The 20,814-nt window shown below is 44.6% G+C and overlaps 1 protein-coding gene across 1 annotated transcript; it reads left to right on the forward strand.

The window, feature by feature from the left end:
* The first annotated feature begins 3,816 nt into the window (after positions 1-3,816).
* Positions 3,817-20,335, forward strand: TERB1 (telomere repeat binding bouquet formation protein 1). The gene is made up of 18 exons (XM_064159915.1): positions 3,817-3,850; positions 5,384-5,494; positions 5,638-5,766; positions 6,004-6,135; positions 6,562-6,622; positions 6,724-6,839; positions 6,966-7,088; positions 7,699-7,851; positions 10,049-10,180; positions 11,546-11,671; positions 12,313-12,470; positions 13,113-13,474; positions 14,933-14,991; positions 16,213-16,305; positions 17,534-17,704; positions 18,663-18,773; positions 18,897-18,992; positions 19,853-20,335. Coding segments are annotated over exons 1-18 (2,169 nt in total). The 3' UTR covers positions 19,855-20,335.
* Positions 20,336-20,814: the final 479 nt, after the last annotated feature.

Below are 20,814 nucleotides of genomic sequence, written 5' to 3' on the forward strand. Positions count from 1 at the left end.
TGGCGGAGCCCAGGCCAGCCGCGCTCGGCGCTGCCTCCCAGCCTTGAGGCGGCGGCTCCTGAGCGGCGCTGCGCCGGGGCGGGAAGGGCGCGCGGCTGAGGGCGGCGGCGCCGCCACCGGCTGCCTCAGGGCCGGGCCGGCACCGCCACCGGCTGCCTCAGGGCCGGCACCGCCACCTGCTGCCTCAGGGCCGGCGCCGCCACCGGCTGCCTCAGGGCCGGCGCCGCCACCGGCTGCCTCAGGGCCGGGCCGGCACCGCCACCGGCTGCCTCAGGGCCGGCACCGCCACCTGCTGCCTCAGGGCCGGCGCCGCCACCGGCTGCCTCAGGGCCGGCGCCGCCACCGGCTGCCTCAGGGCCGGGCCGGCACCGCCACCGGCTGCCTCAGGGCCGGCACCGCCACCTGCTGCCTCAGGGCCGGGCCGGCACCGCCACCGGCTGCCTCAGGGCCGGGCCGGCACCGCCACCGGCTGCCTCAGGGCCGGCGCCGCCACCGGCTGCCTCAGGGCCGGGCCGGCACCGCCACCGGCTGCCTCAGGGCCGGCACCGCCACCTGCTGCCTCAGGGCCGGCGCCGCCACCGGCTGCCTCAGGGCCGGCACCGCCACCTGCTGCCTCAGGGCCGGCGCCGCCACCGGCTGCCTCAGGGCCGGCGCCGCCACCGGCTGCCTCAGGGCCGGCGCCGCCACCGGCTGCCTCAGGGCCGGGCCGGCACCGCCACCTGCTGCCTCAGGGCCGGCACCGCCACCTGCTGCCTCAGGGCCGGCACCGCCACCTGCTGCCTCAGGGCCGGCACCGCCACCTGCTGCCTCAGGGCCGGCACCGCCACCGGCTGCCTCAGGGCCGGCGCCGCCACCGGCTGCCGTGGGGCTCGGGACCGCCACCGGCTGCCTCGGGGCTCGGGACCGCCACCTGCTGCCTCAGGGCCGGCACCGCCACCTGCTGCCTCGGGGCTCGGGACCGCCACCGGCTGCCTCGGGGCTCGGGACCGCCACCGGCTGCCTCGGGGCTCGGGACCGCCACCGGCTGCCTCAGGGCCGGCACCGCCACCTGCTGCCTCAGGGCCGGCACCGCCACCGGCTGCCTCGGGGCTCGGCACCGGCACCTGCTGCCTCAGGGCTCGGCACCGCCACCGGCTGCCTCAGGGCCGGCACCGCCACCGGCTGCCTCGGGGCTCGGCACCGCCACCGGCTGCCGTGGGGCTCGGCACCGCCACCGGCTGCCTTGGGGCTCGGCACCGCCACCGGCTGCCTCAGGGCCGGCACCGCCACCTGCTGCCTCAGTGCCAGGACCTCGGGGCGCGATCGGCTGCCTCAGGGCCGGGACCGCTACCTGCTGCCTCAGGGCTGGGACCGCGGGGCGCCATCTGCTGCCTCAGGGCCGGCACCGCGACCTGCTGCCTCAGGGCCGGGACCTCGACCGGCTGCCTCAGAGCCGGGACCGTGGCGCCGCGGCCGCCGGACAGCCTGCTGCTGCTTCAGGCCCGGAGCCGCGGCGCTGTCTCTTTCCGCCTCAGGCTCGGGCGGAGTCCGGGCAGCCACTGCGGAGCAGCGTCCGGTAGCCTCAGGCTGCCTTCGTGGCTGAGCGGATCCCGCTGCTAGATCAACAGGTAGCTAATCCGTGCCCTACTTCCCATCCTCTTGATATTCCTCTCCCAAAAGCTGGCAGAAGAACGCTTTTGCTCTTTTATCTTTAGACTGTTGTGCTTTAAAGAAACAAAACCCGAAAAACTCCCCACCAAAACAGACAACCACCTCTCATATGTTCTTTCCTTTTGGAATTTGGGATCATCTGGAGTACTTGTTAAGATTTCTACTTCAAAGTCAACCTGTGGTAATGAGCTACAAATCATACATGGCTCATTTGAGAGAGAAGAGGGATGGGATGAGTGCTAAAACAGCACTGGAAGGCTTCAAAGGCCTGTTAAAGTGTTTATCAGAAGTCAAGGGCCACATCCTCAGCTCCTGTGTGAAATTTGATTTCAATAGAACTCCAACAGTCTGGACTTCTAATGGATGGGTTTCAGAAAGGAAAACCATCCCCAGGATGGGTTGTTTCTATCCCGGTGTGGCTGCGTGGGAGCAAGTGGCAGCCCCGGCCTTGACTGACTGGGGACCATTAGCCTGCACATCAGCTCCCTACCCTCCTGTGTATTCAGGCTGCTGGGCAAACAAATGTACCTTTTTCTTCAGGTGCTTTTCTTGGCATTTGAAGGAATGTTAGAGGGTTATTTTCCGTGATGGATGTTAAAAAGATAATCTGTTCTTTTACATGCAATATTGAAGTCTGTTGCAGCAAATCACAGAATCACAGGATTTTAGGGGTTGGAAGGGAATTCTGGAGATCATCCAGTCCAACACCACCGCCAAAGCAGGGTCATCTAGAGCAGGTCACACAGGAATATATCTAGGAAGGTTTTGAAAGTCTCCAGAGGGAGATTCCACAACCTATCTGGACAGCTTGTTCCGAGGTTCTGGCATCCTCTCAGTGAAAAGGTTTTCTCTTCTTTTCCCGTGGCACCTCCTCTGCTCCAGCTTGCTCCCAGTGCCCCTTGTGCTGTCATGGGACAGCCCTGAGCAGATCCTGGCTATGTCCTCCTGACACTGCCCTGCACACCTTTAGCACAGCACTGAGGGCAGCCCTCAAGCTCCTCTGCTCCAGGCTCCAAGTCCCAGCTCCCTCAGCCTGGCCTCATAAGAGATGTTCCACTGCCTGCAGCAGCTTTGTGGCTCTGTGCTGGACACTTTCAAGCAGTTCCCTGAGGTCCTTCTTGAACTGAGGGGCCCAGAACTGGACATAATATTCCAGATGTGGCCTCATCAGGGCAAAGTAGAGGAGGAGAACCTCTCTCAATTTACTAACCACATCCCTTCTAATCCAGCCCACAATAACACTGTCCACAGTGGAACACTGCTGGCTTATGGGGATCCTTCTGTCCACCAGGACCCCCAGGTCCCTCTCCCCTTCACTGCTCTCCAGCACATCAACCTACTATCTATACTGGTCCATGAAGTTGTTCTTTTCCCAGATGTAAGACTCTACCCTTGTCCTTGTTGGATTTCCCTCAATTTCTCCCTGCTTAGCTCTCCAACCTCAACAGGTCTTGCTGCTCCCAGTTTGGTGTCCCATAGCAGTTCACACTCATTGTCTTTGGTTTGCTCATTGTCTTTGGTTTTGATTAATACAGATACAATAACATAGTTACAGTTTAGACATTAGGAAGATCTTTACTGTGAGGGTGGTGGAACACCAGAACAAATTGTCCAGGGTAATGGTGGAGGCCCTTTAAACTTTTGATCAGTGTGCAGCATTTTCATTTTTGCCCCCTAGAAGGAGTAAATATCATCTCTGTCCTCTGATATTAGGTAGCTCATGGCCCTGAGCTTGATCCTTCACATAAGGCTACTTCGAGTTCTTACTGCCCATTGCTGGCCAATGAAAAAGGTGGCAACCTATTTTAAGGACAATTGGATCACATTTATTCTGATAAATGGCATAGATCTAGGTGTGTTTTTAATGCCAGCAATGTTTTTTGTGCAGCAGCAGCATGGAATCACCTGATTTATGCAAAATGTTTGCTTTGAAAACATAATACCATAGCAGTTATGAATGCAGTCTGACTCTAAACCACTGCATTTCCAAAGAAACCTTTGCCAGGCAAGAGCACATTACACTGTGTGTCAGATGATAGTGTAAAAACAGGAAATTGGAGTGGTTTGGGGGAAAAATATGCACTGCATATGTTCTAAACACTGCCAGTGTAAGCAGAGAAGAAAACACTTTCCCTTGCCATTGCAGAACACAGTGACACGGCAAAAATGGACAATGAAAAGGTGCAGACAAAACAGTGTGGTAAGAGACCCAAAATAATTTATCATTCACTATCTCAAGCATTTTTAGACTGTGGTAGGGCTGACATGGAGTGCTGAGCTGTTGGGGAAATGTCCTCTTTCCTTGATGCCAGATTTTTGTATTCCTAAAAGGTAAATTGAGTGGCAAAGTTCCAAACAGTAAATTAGGCCACCACAAACTCACCTTTTTTGGCTATTGTTTACCCACTTTTTAGTTGTATTGTAATGTCATAGAGAATAGCTAAACCTTACAAGTTGTTAAACTGTACAATATCTGATTTTACTGTCGCAAATGAATATCAAATAAGCATTTTTATTGTACTCAGGAGATTAAGAAAATTTTTTTTCAAAGTGATTTGCCGGCCTAAAGTTGGACATAAGTGCCCAGAAAATGCTTTGTGTTCACTTACTAACCTAGCAACCTGATTCAAGCCTCTAGCTGCTGTGCTAAGAGATGAAGTATTCTGTAACTAAACAAAATATTGTACAGGGAGTCTTGCTCCTTTCAATTCCATGTTCACTCTGTGGAGTTTCAACTGCATTTTCACTCTGGTTCTGTGTTATGCACTTAAATACACTTCATGTGCCTTGCAACTGTGAATTTAATGTTTAGCCATGTGCATCACTTTTACTAACAGATACTAAAAGTATTTGAAGTGCAGAAAGACTAAAAGTGAGTTGTTACTTTAGCAAAGGAAATCATGCTCAAAGAACAAACCATGAGGCAGAACTGTTTAGATTCTGTTTGCTGTTTATAGATCCCAGGATCACAGGCTCACAGGATGCCAGGGGTTGGAAGGGACCCAAAGAGATCATCCAGTCCAACCCCCCTGCCAGAGCAGGACCACACAATCTAGCTCAGGTCACATAGGGATACATCCAGACAGGCCTTGAAAGCCTCCAGAGAAGGAGACTCCACAGCCTCTCTGGGCAGTCTGTGCCAGTGCTCTGGGACCCTTACAGGAAAGAAGTTCCCCCTTGTGTTGAGCTGGAACCTCCTGTGCTGCAGCTTCCATCCATTGCTCCTTGTCCTATCCCCAGGAGCAAGTGAGCAGAGCCTGTCCCCCCCACTCCTGACCCCCAGCCCTCAGATAGTTACAGACATTTTTAGATCCCCTCTCGGTCTTCTCTTCTCCAGACTAAGCAGCCCCAGGTCCCTCAGCCTCTCCTCATCAGGCAGTGTTCCAGTCCCCTCATCATCCTCATAGCCCTCCGTTGGACCCTCTCCAGCAGATCCCTGTCCCTCTTCAACTGGGGAGCCCAAAACTGAAGGCAGTACTTAAGATGTGGTCCCAGCAGGGCAGAGGAGAACCTCCCTCTATCTGCTGGACAGAGTCTCGGGTTTTGCTCAGGGGTTTATTTATTTATTTTTGCTCAGGGGTGTACTGTAACACTGTTGTCCCCAAACTGGGTGAGTTGATTGGTCTTTGCACACTGGGTAAAGAAGCCAGTTTTGGGACAACAATACTAAATAGATTCATATAACTAAAAGATAACAATTTACATCAAGTTCTTTTGTGGTTTGTTCCTACAGATATGAAAACAGATCTGAACTTACTGCTTGAATGCCTTAAATATCAGATGGACTGTCCCACATCTCAGAAGGAAGCTTTGATCACCATTTATTCCATTTGTCAACAAAACTGTAAGAAGCTTTTTTTCCTTGTGTCTGTTCACAATGTAAAATAACCTGCCTAAAGGATGTATGGCTTGAGAAGCTGTAACATCTTGGAATTTCAGTTCTACAGAGAAACAAAAGCAAAAGTTTATTTTTTTTCTCTGTTCTAGGTGAAGCCAGTGAATATTTTCGAGAAATTGGTGGTTTGATGTTTATCAATGACCTTGCAAAGTCAAGTGCTCATTGCATAGTAAAGGAAGCAGCTTTATTTACCTTAGGAATGATAATAGAGAGCAATGGTAATGGGTAATATCAGTTGTTTTTCTGAGTCAGTTACCATCCCATCTTACTACTTCTGCTTGTGCTGTCTCTCTACTATTTCTGGCTTTATTTTTTAGGGTTATGAATAGCTTGCTTGAGGACTGGTTGACTGGCTAGGGCTGGGGGATAGGTTGGACTGGATCCTCTTGGAGGTCTCTTCCAACCTGATTGATTCTATGATTCTATGATTAATGGTCTTTATTTTATGGTTTCAGTTTATTGTCAACAAACCTTATGTACTTCTGCATTGTTTGAAGACCTCACTTTATTTTTAATTAATGAGGATTCTGGTGTGAAGTTGAAAAGGATGGCTGTTTATGTCATCTTAGTACTAGTTTCAAATAATAGTAAGTTGTTTTCTTTTTTTCTATGCTGTAATACCAAGTTTTGCTATTTTCCAATCTGCATTACCAAGGGTTGGAACACTTAAATAAATCTTTGGTAAAGTTAACGTACAAAGATGAATGGCTGCATGGAATTGAACCTGAAGTGTGTAAATAGATCATAGCTCGCTGGGATTTTCTTAACTAGCAAAGTGTTTTAGTTCTATAAATGAAATTATAGTCTAAAAAGTAAAAGCAAACAAGTAGTTACTGACAATGTTCAGAAAAATACAGACATAGAAAGAAATGGAATATTTTGGCCTATGTGTTAGTGTGATGTTACATTTGGTTTGGGGTATTTTAGCTATATGCTTAGAATGTAGGTGTATAAATTAAACTTGACATTAAATTTTCTCTCAAGTTGCATGTATTGTGTGTGTTCTTGTTCAGAAAGTGGGCAAACCTATGTCAGGGACACAGGCTGCATAGGCCTTCTGCTACAGTTGTTTAGGTAAGCAAACAGTTGCAATTGAAACAGAAAAATGATAGACTAAGTAGGTTCCATTTAGGTTTGCTTGACTATCTGGGACTGGTTTCCTTTGCTTGTAACAGAACAACTCTTTCGTCATCTGAGATAAATCTGCCAGATGAAGCCCCTAATCAGTGCTACCAGCTGTGGTCTTCAGTCTGCAGCACTCTCTGTGCCTGTGTTAACAATCCTCAGAACGGTGAGTTGCTCTTAAAATCGCGACAGAAAGTTCAAAGTAGTCTCACATGTGACAAGAGTCTGTTGTCATTTTTGCTATTCGTATTGCATTCTGATTTGCAGTTATTTGGTTTTACTTTTTTTCCAGAAGATAACCAAAACATTTGCTGTTCAGTATTTCTGTATGCTAAAGAGTGGCTGGACAGTTGCACAGAGCCTGAGATAGTTCGGCCTATTTGTTCATTTGTTGCTCTCACAGTTGCAAATAATAGTAAGTGCAGCGTAAGCTTTAAATAGTTTTGTCTGCTTTATTTTTGGTAAGTTTAAATCAATAGTTAAATGTTTTATATCTTTTTGACAGTATCTATGAATTTATTGGCTGTTCTTCCAATTTTTACTCTGAAAACCATATTCTTCTTTACTTAGGCTTCATTGTGCTTAAGTGCACAAATTGTCACAAGCTGCATTTGGTAAGGTCTGTGAAAACTATTTGGAAAGTGTGGCTAAAATTATTTTATGAATGTTAGTCATAGAATGGTTGAGGTTGGAAGTGACCTCAAAATCATCCAGTTCCAAGCCCCTGCTATAGGCAGGGATACCTCCCATTATCACATCTCTGAAATCAATGACTTAGGTAGAACTCGGGTGTGATGTTTGCTGTTTGTATGCATGCATTAGGGCTCTGTGTTTCCTGTAACTACTGTGTAAGACAATTGATGCATTTCTTGAGATTAATTTATATCCAACTTCAGTTCTGTTGTATGGGTGCAAATGTAAGGATTAATGCATGCACAGGAAATTTGTGGTGGTTGATAACATGCTAAAATAGTTTGCAAATTGTATTATTTAAGACACCTCCCTCCTTTTTTGTTTTCTCTAAGCATATGTACAGCAATACTTTGTATCTGTTGGAGGATTGGACACATTAGCTAAAGTTCTGGTCAGGCTGATGGACCATTCCTGTATGAGTCACTCAAGCACAAAACTTGCAGTAGTAATAACAAAGACTTTGGATGCCTGCATTGCTAATGACTGTGAGTGAAAAGTCTGTTTGCTATTTTGTATATATGGTCATCTTAAGATGCAGTTTGTAAAGCCTGGATTTGGTGGAGAAGGGATATGAATTGATAGTAAAAAAAAATAAGAAGTTAGATACATGCCAGTTTATATTGTGGACATGGAACATTTATGTGGGAAGTGATCCAGTTCATCTGAGGTGGGTTCCTTTCCCATGGCTGCTCAAACAAACAGTGACATGGAAACTAGTGGAAATTACAAATAAGGAGCTAGAGCTGGTTTGGTGTGAGTAAAGCTGAGAGCTGGGCATGGTAGTCTCCTTGGATCCTGGAGATGGCTGTGTTTCTGTAGGTCCCTGCCTTTGGAAGCTTTAGAAACGGGCACAGAGCTGGGCAAATGTGTGTCAGCCTAACACAGCTTTACTGCCTGGATAAGGCTATCCTGATGAGGATCAGAAGAGTCTGAGAATCCTCTGATCTTGCTGAGGAATCTGTGCTACTCATAGAATCACAGAATGGGCTGGAATATACCTCTAAGATCATCGAGTCCAAACATCAGCAGACCACCACGACTATTAAACCATGTCCCTAGGCGCCATGTCCACACGTGCCCTTTTCCCGCCCCCTTCCGACCCCAGCCCCTGCCTCTCAGCCGGCTCCTCTCGCGAGAGAGCTGCGAAACTCGGCCGGGGGCGCAGGCTCCGGGGGCTATTCAGGCACCGCTAGGGGGCGCCAGGCAGAGGAGCGCGGCGCGGCGATAAAGGCGTGGTGCGGCGGCTGGCGCCGCTGGTTGCGCCGCAGTTGCAGCAGGTGAGGGAGGTGTGCGGCTGGAGGTTAGCTTCGTTGTGGGACCAATGGTGTCTACTCGGAAAATGACTATGGCTGCTGCATCTGCTGGCCCCCGTCTCGTTGATGCAGCTACCCAGACTAAACTCGAGGGAAAGGACTCACCCGTGCGGGCATCGTGGGCAGCAATTAAAGCAGTGCGGGAGGGCAGTACGGAGTTCATTTGTGGGAGACATACCCAGCTACAGGAGCTCATCCACTCTGAAACACAACTCCCAAAGCAGGTGAGCAGGCTGAGAAACATTCGGGAGTGTGAGGCAGAGCTGGTGGTTTCCCCAAAGCAGATGCAATCATCCGATCTCACACCGGTGGTGAATGGAAGCAGGTTCCTGCACGGTGAAACAGGTGTCTCTCCCCATCGGTTAGACCGATGGGCCAAAGCTAAATGTATGAAGTTCAACAAGGCCAAGTGTTAGGTGCTTAGCTTGGGTCACAACTACCCCATGGTAAGCTACAGACTAGGGGTATATGGTTGGAAACTGACTCTGAGAGGGACCTGGTGGTTCTTGTTGACAGTCAATTAAATACGAGTTAGCAGGGTGACCAGGAAGGCCAGTGGTATCCTGGCTTGTGTTTGAAACACGGTGGCCAGTAGGAAAGTGATCATCTGCCTTTGCTCAGCACTGGTGAGGCCACAACACAAGTACTGTGTTCAGTTTTGGGTCCCTGGCTTCAGGAAGGACATTGAAGAGCTGGAGCGTGTTCACAGAAGGGCAAGGGGGCTTGTGAAGGGCCTGGAGTTCCTGGCTTATGAGGAGTGTCTGAGAGTGCTGGAGTTGCTCAGTCTGGAGGAGGCTGAGGAGAGACCTCATTGCTCTCTACAACTACCTGTTGGACTGAGGAGGGGGCAGCCTCTTCTGCTTGGTGTCAAGCAACAGGACCAGAGGAAATGGTTTCAAGCTGTGCCAGGGGCTGTTCAGGCTGGATGCTAGGAAACTTTTCCTCACAGAGAGGGTTATCAGATGTGGGAATGGTCTGCCCAGGGAGTGCTGGAGTCACCGTCCCTGGAGGTGTTCAAGCAGCCTGTGGACCTGATGCTTAAGGACATGGTTTACTGTTGACTCTTGCATTGCTGGGTCAAGGGTCGGGCTGGATGATCTTGGAGGTCACTTCCAACTGGCTGTTTTCTGTGATTCCCATGCAGCACAATCTGGGAGAAAGGGCAGTGTTGGATATGGGGAGTAGCATGGGCAGAGCTGCTGCCCTAGGAAGGGTGTGGTAATGTCAAGCGCTAAAGAGAGCAGGACTGAGCTGACATAAAGCTTTGAAAGGTCTGTAGAGTTCCCCTGAAGAACAGCGTTTTCTGCTTATGATGCCTGTATCCTTGCTATCTAGTTTATTTTTCCTCAAATAATTTTTAACATAATAGCTGCCATGGGTGTTGTCTTGACAAAGTATCACACTGTGTCAGAGCTACTGAAGCTGCTGTCCAACGACACTCTGGATATTGGAGAAAAAATCAGTATTATTCTAGCAATTGGACACTGTACTGAAGGTTGTGGTAAGATTTTCTTATGTTCCTTTTTTTTGTTTCTACTACATTCTCATACACTACTTCAGTGGTGTCATTTCATCAAGACTGGAACAGGAGAGAAATTTGAATAATGTAATAAAATACAGGAAAATGATCACTATAATGGCCCTTCTTTAAACGTTAAAGCCTTTTAATGGTGTCTTTAAGAGCTTAGAAAAAGTAGACGATTATGCAAGAAGTCAGAGCTGGGCTTGGGTATTACAGGGCAAAATTCATTCAGACCTGAGATCTCCTCCAATACTTACATTCCAAATAAGTCTTTTTGGGATTTGTTTTAGTGGCCCTTGTTATATTCTGCTTCTGGTCACTGTTTATAAGGCTGTTAGTCTTTTTAAAGCTATATAACAGTATTGGTTTTGAAGTAACAGAAGCAGTAGGTGACTCTGAAATGGCTTTGCCAGACTCCTCAGGACTTTCCAGAGCAAATCTGGTGAAAATATAACACTGAAGTTGATGTTTTATGGTTGTGCAGGCAATCGGTATGGGAAGTTGTGTGATCATTGTTTACTTACGCTGCTTGTCTTGCGTATCTTCAGAAACAAAAGGAGATTATGTTAAAAAAATCCTTGTGGATTATCATCCTCTAAATGTCAATAACAACTTCAATAGATAATAAGTCTGCTTTTTTCAGTTCATGAAGAATTGTTTGCACCAAAGCTCAGTGGAAAAGGGCTTGCAAGGAGAAATCTGATTAAACCAATGGAATAAGCATTCTTAAAATGTCAAGGCTGACAAAATAATAATAATTAATCTTTTGATACCTTTGTTTTATCAAGTTAAATGAGAACTCTTCTTAGAAAGTGGTCAGATACGAATGCATACTGCAAATGAGATCACAATAAAAAAATGTAGCTAACTGCATAGTTAGTGAGGAACAGATGAGCTAGACCAGGATGAAACTGCTAATTATAATTAGCAGAGCAATAATAACAACTTGAAGGTTTTGTTATCTCTGCATCTCGAGGCTCACATAAATGAAGTATGTATACTTTAGAAGTATATAGCCGTGGAAAAGAAATAGAGAAGTCGTCATGCAAATATTTTAGGTGACAATGAAATTAGCTTGGAGCTCTGTCATATGATTTATCTCAGTTCTCCTTCAGTTCTCTGACAAGAGCTCGGAGCTGCGGTGAAACCATGCTGCGTGATCTAGAGTGCTGCTGCTGCTGCGACCTGGGGAGGAGGGCTTTGCAGTATGCTTGGATCTGTAGTGGAAACATCTGTTTTTCACAATTTCCTGAAAGTTACTAGTATTAGTTTCTAAAATCACTGTAAGCTTAAGTGTGTGTGAAGCTGAAACCAATCGATTTTTCTTTACAACGCCCTATTTAGAACAAAACCAATGTGAACTGCTCCAGAACAATGGTCTGCCGCTTATGATTCAGGTGTTAACTGAGTCTCAGGATGAGGAACTTAACAAAGCTGCTACTTTTGTGCTGCAAAACTGCAAACGAATGAGTAAGCTTACTGTTAATGCTTTACACGTTACAGAGCTGATTTCAGTCTTCTAAGTTCTGTTGGCTTGCTAATGATTTCAACTGCAGCAGCTTTGTAATTCTATGTACTCGAGGAGATATTTAGTTTTTACAGAGAAGTCGCTTATTTGGCGGCACGAACAGCATTCAGGCACGAACAAACTCAAAGTTTAAAATTTCAGTAATGCGTTTGTGCAGCCTTTATTTGTAGGATCAGTTTGTAGAAGCTTCCCTGTCTATAAATTATTTGTGCAATATTGACATTGTCCTTTGACATGCAGTTGCTACTCAGTTCCTGGGTATGTACCATAGTGTAAGTGATCAAGCATTTGATCACCTTGACTACAATTAGTTTGCAATATTACAATATGCTGATCTTTATTTTTTCAAGTAGGGTATATTTTGAAGTATGCTATTGTAGGTTTTCTTTGTAATTGACTATGTAATACTACCAATGAAACAGAAGGACAGCTTGTCCTCCAATCTCTGAAGTACCTGATTGGTGTTGTCCTGAAAACATAAGCAAGAGTTTTGTTTAAGGTAGAGGGGCTGTGGTCATCTTTTCTGATGAAATTGTTTGCTGACAACTTGTGGAATGTTAACATTGTTTTATATTTTATAAAGCTGAGCAGTTGTCCCTGAAAACAAACAATAATTCACTAAATGTGAGCAATGCAGAGGAGCTGGAGGCACAAGTCAGAAAAAGAAATCTACAGGACTACTGGAGGAAAGCAAAAGAAATTTTACACAGAATAAGCTTGCTTGAAAAAGAACATGATGAGGTTGGCCCATTTACCACAGTAGGACAAAACTAAGCAAATCTTTCCAGAGTTTATGGAGAAAGGAAATACTTAATATACTTAGACATTGGATGTGCCCCATCCAGCTACAGCCTGCAACTTTTACCATTGCTGTGCCGTTAGAAGTATGCAGGGCAACCAGAGAATGCAGGCATCTGCATTTTTGTGAAGCAGTTCATTACAAACCACTATTTGCTAGAAAAGGGAGATCATTTAGGTTGGAGAAGCAAGAGCTGGATTTGTTTTTAGTTGCTGATCATTTGAACTATCTGCACTCATTAAATGCTTGTGATGTACAGCTGTGATGGGATGGATGAGAACGGAAAATGTGAGGGTAAACTGCAGTGGAGTTGTTTCACGTTCTCCTTGTGCTGTGCAACTGCTGTCTCTGGGTGCAGAGCAGCAAGTTTCTCCCTCGTTTAGCTGACTCCTAAGTAAATCTTTTAATTTCTGCAAGTGTCTTGTAGAAATCCATTGTTTCAGCCTGAGATTATCACTTAACCACCCCTTCAACAGCACAGCTGTCTTGTTGGCTCTCAGCTCTCTCGGGGGTTTTTGAAGCTTCTCTGGAACTTACTTTGAGAGACAGCTTGTACAGTCCCTAACTTGTATTTCTCAACACAGGAAAGACTGCAAGGAGCAGTATTTGTAGACAGATCGCCAGAAGCCAATACTGAAGCATCAAAATACCATCAAGTGAATCCTGATGATCCAAAAACTCACATGAAAAGAATACAGAAACAAGTACATTGTCCTCAGGTGGCCTCTAAGTCAGGTGATCAGCTTACTGCTCCACCTGTAAATTCATTTCCACAGAAAAGTGAAACAGTGAACACTGTGGGTTCAGGAAATGTTTCTTCTAGACAATGTGGACTAAGTAACGCTCCTTGTGCAGCTGTTAAACAGCAAACAGAAAGTCTACTTCCAAGTCACACTATAAATGAAAATACTGCTTGTGTGAAAAACCAGGCTGTTCTCCAAGTAAGGTAAGTAGCTCACACCTAAGCAGAAGCACCAATTCCTTTTCTTCAGTGGCTTTATATTTTATGTCAGCCTTTTAAATGACCTGTAACTAACTGTGTCTTTTTCTGCTAGTGAAAAGACATAGCTCACTAGGGAATATTCTGTGCTGGTGTTTTTGCCATCCCAGATCCAAGCTTTATAGGCATTCTGGTCTTTTCTCTGAATGGCAAGCTCCTGATGGCTTGTGTAGAGAGCCTCTTATGGGCCACGGTCTAATGCCTTCAGCATGGTGAAGTTTTGCCTCAAAATTCTCACTGACTCAGCAGATTAAGTTGTGACTCATTGGTTTGGATGAAAGGACAAAGTTTTCTGTAATATGCAGCGACTATGAGGGTAGTAGTTACACAGCTGCTCTGTAAAGAAATGAAATTGGGCTGCCTTCAAACTCGGGAAAAAGTCCTCCCTGGCTTTCCCCCCTGATATCAAATTCCTTCCTTGCATGGAAAGAGAAAGGTAGAGCCTTCTTTTGTCATTTGCTGTTCTTGTGCTACTTGCTTTCACATACACTCTTACTTTCATGTTTTTTTTCTTACATTTATTTTTCATAAACAAACAAAAAATCAGTTATAGGAAACCTGCAAGGATTAATACAGATTCCATTATCTTGAATTTAGATCTGGAATATCCCTCCAGACAGGCAATCAGAATATGAAGAAAACTACACCTCTCCTTAAAATATTTGAGTTCCACATTCCTCTTAGATTTTTTTTCATGGGGCTGTCAGGACCCTGCTGTTGGGCAGTTTTCTTGCATGAATTATACTGTAACTTTGCAGCTACTACAGAGATTATCAAGCATATGTTTTGTGGTACATTCAGGTAAACTTTGGTTTGCTACTGATTAGCATAACTTCACACATCCTCTTTGTTGTTCCAACCTCTGAAGCACAGAACTATTAAGAAATTAGACTGTTAAAAATTCCAAGCTAGCATTCTGTGCTCTCTCCTGGCCTATTTATTTGTGTGAAAACACGAGTTACCTGCTAAACCCAAGGAATTAGGCTCCTTTGGTCCTGTGGCATTCAGGTCATCGATGATAAAGAAAAATATTTGATAACCATAGCATGTTGTATAAAAGTTAATCAGTGCAAGAAAGGCAAAAAAAGAAATTGTGTTTTAGAGCAATTGCAGTATCCAATGAAGGCTACAGACTTCCAAAGTTTTCCTGAACATCTAAGTAATTTTTTACATGAATTAGAGTTGCAAATGGCCAGCATCCAGCAGTCCTAAGGCTGGAGCAGCACTGCAAGGGTGCTGGTTACAGAGCTCTGGCAGACTGATTCCTGACACACAGTGCTGGATACTACAAGCTTAGTCACTTGGGATAATTAGAGTGACTTTTTTCAAGTTTTATATATTTGATGTGGGGTTTGTTTTGCCTTTGGAATGTGTGTTAGTTTGCAGTTAAGGTTGATTGATCAGTTCACATTTTGATCTTCCCAGTGAACAGGTTCGAGGTGTGAAACAGAAATGCACATCAGGTACGTAGCATTAAACATCTTCCTTCAAGAATTTTGTTCTTGATGAGATTTCAATTAGTTTTGCCTGTTTTTATCACTACTTTTTTATCAGGTGTTGTGTGTCATTAGATGGCAGAGTACATTGTATGTAATACACTTGAGCAGTTGGCATAGGTTTGGAAGAGAAGCTCTGCCCTGATGAGGCTGTCTCTGCAATATTGTGGCCAGTTCTGGGCCCCTCGGTTCAAGAAGGACCTCAAGGAACTGTTTGAAAGAGTCCAGCACAGAGCCACAAAGCTGCTGCAAGCAGTGGAACATTTCCTGTGAGGAAAGGCTGCAGGAGGGTTGCTGTGTGACCAGCTCTTGCTGGGGATTTGGACTGGATGGTCTCTCGAGGTCCCTCCCAACCTGTATTGGTCCATGTGTCTGTGTGCGATTTAGTGTATTTCTATTCTAAAATAGACTTTTGCTGTCTTTTTTGAATTGATTTTAATGATTCAAATGAATGTGTTGCAGATAAATGTTTTAGGCTCAGTCTGAATGTAATCCTTACTGAACAACAGAAGCCATCAATGGAGAATGCATAAGGGTACAGGATTTGTAAGATTTGAGGGATAGAACCTATCTGTGAGAGTTACTTTTGCCTGTAGCTACTCCTACATGTTATAGCTACATCAACATGTACTGCTCCTACATGTTGAACATATGTGTAAGACAAATGTTTTTCAGGTTTGCACTGATCTTCTTAAGCTGACACATTTGTTTCAGAAGTGGGATCTGTCACATTTTTACTTGGAATTTAGTTTTCTAAGAATTTCTAATTAGGTTATTATTTAACCCAACTTGTAGCTTTATAGGTCACCAAGCTGTTCTGCAGGTTATACCCATCTAAATGGAGAATAATTACTATTCCAGCAGGTCATTTTTCAACATTTGACTCTGAGCAGAAATGAAGTTTGTAGAGTTTAGTTAAGCAGTGTAAGTTTGCAGGGTTAACTTGCTTTGTTCAAGTTGAAGCAATGTGCTTTGGGAGAGTGATGAAAAGACACTAACTTAAATGTATTTATTATAGATTTATGAAAATATAAATGTTATTTCACTTCAGGAATTCCATTTGTTACTTGAAGGAAGCTTTAATAATCTGCTAATAGAAAGACATTTAATCTATGGGTGCTGATTCATGTTTGCCACAGCAGAAGACAGGTTGCATTTTCTTAATGTTTTTTTTTCTTCCTTATTTAGATGCCTATTCACTGCACTCAGAGATAGCCAAGGAGGAAGGAAGTACTTCATCTACATCTGCATCCCACAAAATGGCAGGTTTAAGGTGTTTAGGTAAATATTACCTTAGCTCTTCCTTTCAAGAGTCTACAAAGAAAGTCTTAGAGTCAGCAATGCAGTAAGTGAACTGACAATGCAGAAATGTTGCATTACCTATTCTGTAATGCTGACCTCCTTTCCTTGTTCTGCCCCTAAAATGGAACATTGAAATAAGGCTTCCATATTCCAGTTCTGGTTTTGTATGTTTTCTTAATGTGAGTTTTTACTAACAGATAGAATATACAGATAGAAGATACAATAGCTTAAGAGATGCCATACTACTTACAAAAACTACTTAGAAGTGGATGTTTTCCTCCTCCCAACTGTTCTGCAGCCCTTTTGTTATTTTTGTCTTGCTGCTCTTAAGAAGAGCAAGTGGTCAGTTTTATAGTGGCCCATGACTGCAGCCCTCAGTTACTCCATCTTCCTCTTTCTGAGCATGGTCTATTAGCAGGTTCTAAGAATGCTGGTGGTATTCAGGGTTTCTAAGTGGATCTTGTAATCAAACCTGGGGGTCTTCATTGAAGCAAAATAATTTTCAAAAAACCAAACCAGAAGACTCCAGGTTTATCCCTAACCCCACCCCCAAAAAAATCTGTAACCTGCCTGTGAGCAGCACTTAGGCATAGGGAACCAAGCTGTCAAACCAAGTTCAACCTGAGGGTTAGCACTGTGTTATCTTAGGCTAGAATATTGCAGGTATGTACCAGTGCTGCTCTTGTGATTTCCTCATGGTGCAGGTTTCCTCAAGTGATGTAACTTAACTGTCAGAACATCCAAGAAGGGCTAAACCACAAATTACCTTAGAAACGCCCTCAAAAATCAATGGGGAGGCTTCCTGTGAGGGAATCTATACTTAGGCTAGACTTAAGATGGTATTCAGGTTGATGCAGAGAACTGTTACTATGTAGAGAAAACACAGTACAGCAAGCAAAGACATGTTTTATACTTTGGGTAAATGTGCCAAAGGACCCAAGACTCCTTTCTTCACATCCCACTAATACTGTTACTTCTATAGAGAATCTGTGCCTCCTTTGGTGCTTCAGTTCTTCTGGAGTTGAAGTGCAGTATTGTAACTTAGTTCCAGTTTCAAGATGGTACCTTGAAGTGTAACCTCTTTTGAGATATGTTTATGGAAAACTGGAAGTCAAACTGAGCAAATTAAAATGCTGGACTTAGTGATGAGTTCTCTACTATTCGTATTTGCACTTTCTACAATGTGTATGTTGTTTTTTCCCCCCAGGTTGTACAGCAGGAGGCCAGTCCTTCAACAGTAAAACCTTTACCAAGATGTTGCAAAGCTGTCCATACCAGTGTGACCATCACAAAGTCCTGCTGGAAGCTGAAGAAAGATACAGAAAAAAGCTTCGCACGTTGACCGCTTGTAGTAGCGGTGGAAATGCGCTTTACGGGAGTAACGAAGATTGAATTCATCTTTTTGTAGTTCTACCTGTGCTTCTAAAACAGATTTAAACTTCTTTTGGCCTGATTTTGGTCATCCTGCTCTTGTAAAATCATTCATTTTGATTTTTATTTAGCAGTGATTTATACGAAGTGAAATCGGAACTAAACACTTTGGTTTTGAAGACCATAGAATGGTTTGGGTGGGAAGGGACCTCCAAAGGTCATCTGGTCCAACCTCCCTGCTGTGAACAGGGACACCCTCTGCTAGATCAGGTTGCTCAGAGCCTTGTTGAGCCTAACCCTGAATATCTCCAGGGACACATTCCTTGTAACTCATGTATTTCCTGGCAGTAGAGATCTATCATCATCACAGGCTTCCATGAGACTCTTTTTGGCAGAGTTAGTCAAGTACTCATAGAAGCAACAGATAGAGTTGAAAGGTGTGAATCTGCTCTAGCAGGTGTCCCTGTCTGTGGCAGTGGGGCTGGAAGTAGATGATCTTTAAGGTCCTTTCCAACCCAAACCATTCTGTGATTCTATGATTCATTGTATGGCATCATAACAAGGTCATTTCATTCTAATGTTCTAAAAGCAGCTCATCCATCAGGAATTTATTTTCAGTCTCCTGTTCCCAAAAAAGAGACTGGGAAATTAATTTGACTGATAGCTGTGGAGGTGTCATAAAATTCCAAAAACCCCCAACAGCTTGGTTTCTCTTTAAAAGCCCCTTACACTAATAGATTACCTTCAGCAGGCAAACATCTGAAGTAAACTGAATTCTCCAGTCTGTCTTCCAAGACCAGACAGCAATGTGGCTCCAAAGATGGGTCTGTCTTAAATTACAGTGCCTAAACCATTACTTTTGTTCTGTGGTGTAGGTTGTTTGGTTGGGTGGGTTTTTTGTTGTTTTCTCTTGGGTTTGTTTGCTTTTTATGATGCATAACATTTTATTGTTTGTCTTTTTTAAGGCATTTTCACTCCAGTTAAAAAACTCACATTGGATACTTCAACGAGAGCTGATCACAGTACAAATACTAGTTGGACTGCTGACTATAACTTGATACCTACGTGTAAAAAGTGTGAGTAGTGCGGCTCAAAAGATGGTTCTGTCTTAAATTCATAAAACATCTGCTTTGTGGTTTGTTTTTTTTAAGATGCATAACATTTTATTGTTTGGGGTTTTTAATGTGTTTCCACTCTAGCAAGAAACAACATCTCAGGTACTTCAGAGAGAGATGAAGAGGATGTGAGCGTTCATTGGACTGCTGACTATAACTTGGTACCTGTATACAAAAAGTGTGAGTGTTTCCAGAAAATTAATTCTGTAATTAGTGTAGCTTAAAGATCAGGGTTTGAATTTAGGTCAAGGCAAGGCAGGGAGAAAAGCACCTGTGCTGCTGTCAGAGAGAAATGGCTACAAATTTCCCTTCTTGTGCTTTCAGTGCTAGCATTAGTGATGCACGAGTTAATGCTTATTGTTTGCTGTTGCTTCCAATGTGTAAATAATCATCAAGTGTTAACAATGAGAAAAAGATATAATGAAAATCTTCTTGTTGCTATTAACATATTTGTATAGTCAAGTTCATCAAAGAAACTTTCCTTTATAAGACTAGGTTCAGTTTTCCAGTAGATTTTACTTCAAACCTGACAGGACATGAGGAGAAGAATTTGAGTTAAGGATGCTAAATGAATGTGTTTGAGGGAGCTGGTGTCTGCACAGATCTCTCAGGCAGTTCTCCCCAGCTTTAACACATCCTTACTCAGTGGTGCTGTTTGTGATGGGGTCTGAAGCATTTCTGCTGGGCTTTGGGGTAGGGGTGTTCAGTGGGGTTCTACTGAACTATTTTCTCAACTAGTGCAGTAGTTTGTGCCTACATTTTCCTTCTCTTTTAAATTTTGGAAAACTGAGATAACAGAGAGTGGGGGGAGACAGTGGAAAAGGCTGCCTGGAAATGTTGTGGATACTCCCTCCCTGGAGGTGTTCAAGGCCAAGTTGGATGAGGCCTTGAGCAACCTGGTGTAGTAGGAGGTGTCCCTGCCCATGGCAGAGGGTCGGAACTGGATGATCCTTCCAACCCATTCTGTGAGTCTCTGAATGGTTTGCAGTGTTTTGTGTCTCTATTAGCCTTGATACCTTTTTTTTGTCTCCATTTCACAGAGGCAAGAAAAAATCCAAAGATGATAAAGAAAATCCTAAGAACATCTTTCAAGAGTGTTTTGGGGTTTATTGTAGAGCGTAGAACAGCAGCATTTTTACCCATGAGGTATTGTCACCACAACCACCCCTTGGAGAGTTTAGTCTGGCTGGGACACGTGTTTTTCCAGCGATAACCTTCACTGACAGAGTTGTTATGCCTTGAAAATTTAAATTACATGTTATTTGATAAGGGTTTCAACAAAAAGGATGTTCCCATAGCTATCAGAATCTTTGTCAGTAAAATTCATGGTGGGCTTTTTTGAACTTTAGTGTTCAGGAAGGTTAAATTATGTAACATTTGATCTGAATCTTACAGTTCATGCATAATACCATTTGTAAGAAAAGGCTGTGGTGTTAAAATGACTCTTTTTCTGTTGGAACCTGATACATGTTAGTGCTGTGTCAATTGAGTTCTCTTAATCAATGAAAGTTTAAAGCAATTAATGTTTTTGGGTGGGTTTATTGTGTTGTATGTGCAAGAAAAAAAACACTTGTGACAGAAACCACCAAGCATGTGGTTGGACACTGCTGCAGGCAGTGGGCACATTGGTGCAGGAAATGGGAAGCTTGTGGCAAGGTCATAACATGTGGGTGTGGTGTGAGTATGGTTCAGCCACAGCAGCTCTTGGCTGATGTCAGTGACATCCCTGGACCTTCCTAAAATATGGCTTGGTTGAACTAAGTAGAATGCAGGTACTGACACAACGTGGCTTCTCTTCACACTTTGGGGTGTATTATTCCAGTAATGGAGCAGAGCCACACTTTCCTGAGTAATTCGGTTTTGCAGTGACAGCTTTAGTATCTTGGTGCTGCTATCACACAAGGAATGTCCCCGGGGAGAACCAGTAAGCAGAGTGGGCAAACAGGCCGCAGTGTGGCAGGAAGGTTGCAGCGGTAGCAGCCGCAGTTGGTGCAGACTAGGT

The sequence above is a fragment of the Pogoniulus pusillus genome, chromosome 20, assembly GCF_015220805.1.
Source record: "Pogoniulus pusillus isolate bPogPus1 chromosome 20, bPogPus1.pri, whole genome shotgun sequence".
NCBI classification, from domain to species: Eukaryota; Metazoa; Chordata; class Aves; order Piciformes; family Lybiidae; genus Pogoniulus; species Pogoniulus pusillus.

Excerpts from the sequence above, each read along its gene's own strand:
- TERB1 (XM_064159915.1), top strand. The coding sequence starts at position 3,817 with ATGGACAATGAAAAGGTGCAGACAAAACAGTGTG. Across the intron at positions 7,852-10,048 it reads TGCCTGCATTGCTAATGACT|CTGCCATGGGTGTTGTCTTG; the intron begins GTGAGTGAAAAG and ends TTAACATAATAG. Across the intron at positions 17,705-18,662 it reads TGGAAATGCGCTTTACGGGA|GCATTTTCACTCCAGTTAAA; the intron begins GTAACGAAGATT and ends GTCTTTTTTAAG.